This window comes from Hylobates moloch, unplaced genomic scaffold (genome assembly GCF_009828535.3).
Source record: "Hylobates moloch isolate HMO894 unplaced genomic scaffold, HMol_V3 SCAFFOLD_13, whole genome shotgun sequence".
Taxonomy (NCBI): domain Eukaryota; kingdom Metazoa; phylum Chordata; class Mammalia; order Primates; family Hylobatidae; genus Hylobates; species Hylobates moloch.
In genome coordinates this window covers 18,122,880-18,130,199 of record NW_026652288.1, presented here as the reverse complement: position 1 = coordinate 18,130,199, position 7,320 = coordinate 18,122,880, and the positions used below count along the sequence as shown (strand labels likewise).

At 41.6% G+C, this 7,320-nt stretch overlaps 1 protein-coding gene across 1 annotated transcript; it reads left to right on the top strand.

The window, feature by feature from the left end:
• The first annotated feature begins 224 nt into the window (after positions 1-224).
• RDH14 (retinol dehydrogenase 14) lies at positions 225-6,178 on the top strand. Its single transcript, XM_032172296.2, has 2 exons — positions 225-705; positions 5,096-6,178. The coding sequence occupies exons 1-2, from the start codon at positions 313-315 to the stop codon at positions 5,711-5,713; spliced, it is 1,011 nt and encodes a 336-aa protein (XP_032028187.1). The 5' UTR covers positions 225-312; the 3' UTR covers positions 5,714-6,178.
• Positions 6,179-7,320: the final 1,142 nt, after the last annotated feature.

The following is a 7,320-nucleotide window of genomic DNA, read 5'->3' as shown; positions in this document are numbered from 1 at the left end:
AAGTCCGCCTCTACACTGGGATTTCAATACGCATGAACCCCAGCAGCCTGAATACTGTGCTGGTTGCCCAGCCTCCATCTTTAGGCTGGGAGCGGGTTCCACGGAGGGCGCAGGACCCAGGGCGTTGAACTCTCCCAACCAATCAGGCGCCCCCCAGAGGGAAACTACAAGTCCCAGCATGCCCCACGCGCACCGTCAGGGGCCGACCCGCCGCGCCGCAGAGTTCTCCGCGTACAGGTGGTCGCTTGGGTTCCGGCAAGGTGGTGGCTCCGGAACTCCCGTGGAGGGGCCGGTGGGCCCTCGGGCCCCGCGATGGCAGTGGCCACTGCAGCGGCAGTACTGGCAGCTCTGGGCGGGGCGCTGTGGCTGGCGGCCCGGCGGTTCGTGGGGCCCAGGGTCCAGCGGCTGCGCAGAGGCGGGGACCCCGGCCTCATGCACGGGAAGACTGTGCTGATCACCGGGGCGAACAGCGGCCTGGGCCGCGCCACGGCCGCGGAGCTACTGCGCCTGGGGGCGCGGGTGATCATGGGCTGCCGGGACCGCGCCCGCGCCGAGGAGGCGGCGAGTCAGCTCCGCCGCGAGCTCCGCCAGGCCGCGGAGTGCGGCCCAGAGCCCGGCGTCAGCGGGTCGGGCGAGCTAATAGTCCGGGAGCTGGACCTTGCCTCGCTGCGCTCGGTGCGCGCCTTCTGCCAGGAAATGCTCCAGGTGTGGGCCTCGGGGGCCGGGCTGGTGGGGAGGGCCTGGGCACGGGGTGGGAGGGGACTGCGGGCTGGGGCTGAGCCGCGAGGGACCGCCCTGGGGGTTCAGGGTGTCACCTTGGGAACCGCTGAGGCTGAGAGGAGTCCAAAAAGCCACTTTGAGGCTGCCAGGAAGCTGCAGGGTTGAGAAGGAAAGAGAAACTAACTGGGAGGGCTGCCTTCTGTCCTCTAAGGATGTCGAAAAAGAAATGGGCCCAAGAGAATATAAATAAACCAGTTTCTGAACATTTCATTTCGTTATGTGAGGACCGCCCCGGAGTAGATCCATGGCCTCTGAATTGTTTTTCCTGTGTCAGAAGTGAATTTGCACCGAGCTGTCTTCAGAACCCCAGAGCACTGGGGGAAGTTGCTAGCCAAGGACCTCTGATCAGTCCTTTTAAAAAAAAGTTCTCCCTCCCCCGGCCTCTGCCCCTTTTCTGCTGGGGTAGGGAGCTCGCTGCCACAAGTAAACTCAGCACCATCCTTAACAGGACTGTGGCCTGATTTCCAAGTAGAATACAGCTTGGAACCCAGTGGTCATGCTCCATACAGGGACAGGAATAAAAATAATACCAGCATTACTGAAGATCTGTATGCCAGGAGCTGTTCCAAGCATTTCAGATTTTCCTTTATGTTTTAAATGAAAATGAAGTGTCCTTGCCTATAACTGTCATTGAAGCTACACAGTAACCCTGTGGAGTAGGCATTATTATCCCTATTTTACAACGCGAGGAAACAGGCACAGGAAGGCTAAGAAACTTGCTTGTGGTCTGTCTCCAGAACACTTGATTTTAACCCTTGTTTCCTCCTGCTGCGTGGTAGTGAGGTGTGAGGATTTATTTGTGCAAATGGTAAGTAATTCCACATAAGTGGATGTTCTCTGTTGAGATTGAGGTAGAAGAGTTTCTTGCAGGGATAACTGGCATTCAGAGGGCATTTGTTCAGAAGAGTGAAATTTAAAATTACCTGGGACAAGAAAGGTGCCTATATGACATGGAGTCTCTTGAGTCTAGAGAAGAGGTTCCCAAATTTTCTCAGTAATTTTTTCATGATGCCCTTAGGCCAGAAATATTTCCCAGTTCATTTATTACGTAGTTAAGTCCAAACAACTGTAAAACCAAAAGTATCTGATACAGGTCTCAATTTAGAAAGTTTATTTTGCCAAGGTTAAGGATGCACCCGTGGCAGAACCTCAGGAAGTCCTGAGGACATGTGCCCAAGGTGGTTGGGGCACATCTTGGTTTTATACATTTTAGGGAGACATGAGACATCAGTCACATGTGTAAGATGTACACTGGTTCTCCTGGAAAAGTGGGACAACTCGAAGTGGGGGCTTCCAGGTCATAGGTAGATGGGAGACAAAACGTTGCATTCTTTTGGGTCTTTGATTAGCCTTTTACTGAATACAATTTACATGTGCAGGAGGGATAGAGGAATAATCACTTATGTCTTAAACTGGCTCAGTGAGTCTGCATTTTCACATAACCAACAGGGCAGAGGCAGCAATCAGCTAAGCATTTATGTCAGGTGAGCAGAAGGATGACTAGAGTTCTTTCTTTTGGCACTTGTGAAGATGAGCTATCAATTTATTAGTACATTGCCAGGGTGAAATTCAACAGAACTATTTTAGGGTAAAGATCTTGAGGCCCATGTGGGCAAATTGTGAGGGTTGTAGCTATCTTATTTAGGAATAAAATGGGAGGCAGGTTTGTCTGAGGCAGTTCCCAGCTTGACTTTAACCTTTGACTTAGTGATTTTGGGTTCTGAGATTTATTTTCCTTTGACACAACCTAATAAGTAGTTATGTCCTAACAACTTAGTAGCTATTTGAGAAGATAACATAATTGAAAGAAAAAATAGTATTTTTATTTTGTTCTTAAACAACCATGACTACTAATGGGAAATGTATCCCTGTTGGTCATTACACCAGTGTCTGAAATCTTGGAATCAGATTGGACACTGCCACCCTCGTTTCCACCCTCGTTTCCTGTTCTAGGTGGATTTTTAGCATTGTTCTTGTTTTTTATTACAGCAACTGCTAACAGCTGCTTAAAAGTCAGCTCCACAAAGAAATAATGTCATTGAAAGGAATATAGCACAATGTAATGTTCAAGCTGTGACCTAGAGCTAGTAGTTTTTGAGGTATTGAGCAAATATCACTGTGTTTCCTTCGAAAATTTAAAATATTCCACAACACCCTGAGAGTTTGCTGCAATGCTGTAGGCCACAGTTTGGGAGCTGTTGCAGAACTAGAGAGTTGGTTTTTTGTTTATTGTTAGTATTTAATTATGTGTAACACAGGTTAAGAAATAATACTCATCAATGAGATTTTGGAAGCATTAAAAATGGATCTATCTGTTCCTCTTTAAAATATAGATGGGGCTGGGTTTGCTTCTTGGGCACTTGAGGCAGAACTAATTAAAAAGTGAGGACGCAAAGAGATAACTAAGTTGTCCTTGCTTCTAAGTATTTCTGTTCCTGCCTGGCTCTGAAGTTAAGTGACTATAATTAGAAGGAAAAAAAAATGGAAACGTAGATTTCCCACAGGTTGGTATTCTTGGTATTTATTTCATTTATCTCCTAGAATTTAAAAAAATAGTAAATGATAAAATTTTAAAATAACACAAGCCCAGCAAAGAATGCTGGCTAACAAATGATTAATTCAGGAAACTCTTCCAAAGGATTAGTGAAAAAGAATACTCCTTTCTTTCCCCCATGAGTGAACTCTTGCCTTCTTTTTGAAGTTGACTATTGGAAAACCCAAAGATGCTGAGACAGGGCAGAATGAGAAATAGTTAATCCTGTGACAGGTGGGTTTCGATAACAGTTGTGAAATGTAACACATTTTTCTTTTCACTTACAGTTGGCAGAAGGGCCAGTGAAATTTGAAATTTGACCTCATATTAATCATGGGTCATCACAGTGTCTTTACACTTGGAACATGTGCATTTCTTTGTCCATCAAAAGAAACATAGAACAACCGAGAAAAGGCTAGAGAAGACCATCTTACATGATTTAAGGAATAAAAAGACTTCCCTATGAGAACAGTCTAAATTTTAGGACTTTAATTTGGAAAGATACAGAAGCATATGTTCAAAGTATAAAATGTTGACTCTACAGATCTAGAGTCCCCTTTACGCTGGATATTTTTATATTACCTGTTTATTTTTTTCTTAATCTTTGATTATTCTTTATGAATCTCGATTTATTCATGATGTTCTCTCCAGTGTTAAGTTTGCATTTCTGACCTTTTCTATTGCTTGTTTCAGTTTTAAGGAAATGACTTGAAGTTGTTCCACCCCCATGGTGTCATTTACCCTGAGAGAACTACAGAATAAAGCAGCCATAAGTTTGCCCTTGGTGTTGATAACTAGTAGCTCTGGGAATAAACTATGCTTACCTGTTTTCTACAGCATATAGTCTGTCTAGCTTTCATTGCCTCTCTAGCTGTTTTGAAAATCCCAATTAGAAAGCCATGCCAGCTTACTAATTAAGAAAATAGGCCTTGGTGTCAAAGACTTCATCTTCAGACCTGATCTTATTTTGCTACTTAGGAGTTCTGATACTGGGCAAGTCACTTAGCCTGTGAGCTTCATTTGCTTATACAGTTGTTGGAATTAGATGTGGTGACATGTGAAAAGCACAAAGCCAGGCTCCTGTCAAGCTTCTGCATCTGTTTTTTTTTCTATTTTTCTCTCAATTATTGGAAGCTCATAGAAGCATTTTGTAGAATTTTAGTAGTTTGCAAGTAGTTTTAAACACTTTATCATAGGTACACTTATAATTTTGATATGATCTCAGTATTAACCTGATAACTCCCAAATTGATATTTTCCTAGTTCAACTGAAATTAAAGGGAGAAATATGGGATTATAGGAGTGCCTTGTCCTCAAATTGACTGTATTTGTGTTTTGAGAAAGATCTTGGTACTGATCACGTAGTCAACTTTCTAGTGCAATGTTAAAGTTTATATATTTGTAAATGTTATTGTTATAAAAGCATAAAGCCAGAAATTAAGTCTTAGATTTAGTTTCTACATCCTTTATTGGAAGATGACTGTGGATAAATATCTTTCTATATATCATTTTAATAAATGAGAAAAAAGAGCTGTTGAATGAAAGATCATGAATATCAGTATTTATCTGAGGAACATCCTGCAGAGGAATCCTTTTCCCCATTTATTAAACACAAAATTGCCAGTGTTTCAAGTAGTTCTTTGATCGATAGACCAACAACTGAAATTAAATGCTTTTAGTCTCAAGTTCCCATTTTTATTAAAATGTAATTATCATGAACAGAAAAAGCAATACAAGGCATGTGATCTTAATAATTCTGCCATTCTCTTTTTGACATTTAAAGGAAGAGCCTAGGCTGGATGTCTTGATCAATAACGCAGGGATCTTCCAGTGCCCTTACATGAAGACTGAAGATGGGTTTGAGATGCAGTTCGGAGTGAATCATCTGGGGCACTTTCTACTCACCAATCTTCTCCTTGGACTCCTCAAAAGTTCAGCTCCCAGCAGGATTGTGGTAGTTTCTTCCAAACTTTATAAATATGGAGACATCAACTTTGATGACTTGAACAGTGAACAAAGCTATAATAAAAGCTTTTGTTATAGCCGGAGCAAACTGGCTAACATTCTTTTTACCAGGGAACTAGCCCGCCGCTTAGAAGGCACAAATGTCACCGTCAATGTGTTGCATCCTGGTATTGTACGGACAAATCTGGGGAGGCACATACACATTCCACTGTTGGTCAAACCACTCTTCAATTTGGTGTCATGGGCTTTTTTCAAAACTCCAGTAGAAGGTGCCCAGACTTCCATTTATTTGGCCTCTTCACCTGAGGTAGAAGGAGTGTCAGGAAGATACTTTGGGGATTGTAAAGAGGAAGAACTATTGCCCAAAGCTATGGATGAATCTGTTGCAAGAAAACTCTGGGATATCAGTGAAGTGATGGTTGGCCTGCTAAAATAGGAACAAGGAGTAAAAGAGCTGTTTATAAAACTGCATATCAGTTATATCTGTAATCAGGAATGGTGTGGCTTGAGAACTTGTTACTTGAAGAAAAAGAATTTTGATACTGGAATAGCACTGCTAAGAGGTACATGGGGGTATTTTGGAGTTACTGAAAAATTATTTTTGGGATAAGAGAATTTCAGCAAAGATGTGTTAAATATATATAGTAAGTATAAAGAATAATAAGTATAATGAAAAATACAATTATATTGTAAAATTATAACTGGGCAAGCATAGATGACATATTAATATTTGTCAGAATTAAGTAACTCAAAGTGCTATCGAGAGGTTTTTCAAGTATTTTTGAGTTTCATGGCCAAAGTGTTAACTATTTTTACTATGATGTTTGGTGTTTGTGTGGAAATAATCTGCCTGGTGTGTGCACACAAGTCTTACTTGGAATAAATTTACTGATGATAGAAATTCTTAACTGTGCATTTCTTTGGAGGCTTCACTGAATACAGTCCTTTATCATGTCACCATTAGCCTCTGCTGATCTTGGTCTGCCCAGTCTCTTCTTGCCACGTATCTTGTACACTGCTCTGAGAGATAATATTCCTAAAACCCAAATCTATCACATTCCTGCTTAAAAAACAGTGGGTTTTGAGCCTTTAAAAAAAAAAAATCTGCAGAATTCTTTCTTCAAAAGAAGTGTTTCACTGAAACATAGAAGCTGGAGGGGTAAAGCAGGTTATTGCAGTGCTGCCAAGGTGGAGTCCCCCAGAGCAATTCCTAAAGGGATTTCATAGAATATAGTGGTTTATAAACCACTTTTATTTAGACTAAAAAGATTAAACTGTTGAAGATAGAGTTGAGGCTCCATGAGACGGCACCATGCTTACCCTATACTCTCACACTCAGCAGTGTTCAGTAGAACTTTGCAGTGAGGGAAGGAATACTCTGCGTTGTCTGATGTGGTGGACTCTAGAAACATGGGATTATTAAGTAAGTATTTCAAATTCAACTGAGAACTGAATTTCCAATTAAATGTAATGTTAATTTAAATAGGCACATGTCTAGCAACTGGTATCTTGGACAGGACATCTCTGGTCATCCCATCAGATAATCCAGTCCTGATTTTAGAACAGTCACCTACTCACTTGCTTTGGGCCTTTCTTTATACTGTTCTTTCAGTCTGGAATACCCTCTCCTTTTTCCTTGGAAATACGACTTACCCTTTAGGTTCCTTTCAAATGTGTTCCTTTCTCCAACCCCTGTAGGCAGAGACAATTCTCTCTTCCTACTTTTTTTTTCCTCTGATCTTGGTACTTTTACTAGGAGTTTAGTGCACTAATTATTCATTCACAGGTTCAGTTAGATAATCAGAATAGAAATTCTCTAAGGAAAAGAGATTTATTATTAGCCTTCCTCCCTCAAGAATCGAGTATAGTGCCCAGCACACAGTAAAAAAATCAGTAAATAATGGTATGCAAAAGAATAATTGAGCCCAAATAGGAATATTGCAGGCATCTGTGTTACAACATCAAAAGTATCTACTTAATTTTAATTATTTGTTTCACTATCTCATATCAGAAAAAGGAATTATAACACTAAAGTATAGACAG

Coding starts and splice junctions, on each gene's coding strand:
- RDH14 (XM_032172296.2), top strand. CDS start 313: ATGGCAGTGGCCACTGCAGCGGCAGTACTGGCAGCTCTGGGCGGGGCG. Junction 706..5,095: donor TCTGCCAGGAAATGCTCCAG/GTGTGGGCCTCG, acceptor TGACATTTAAAG/GAAGAGCCTAGGCTGGATGT.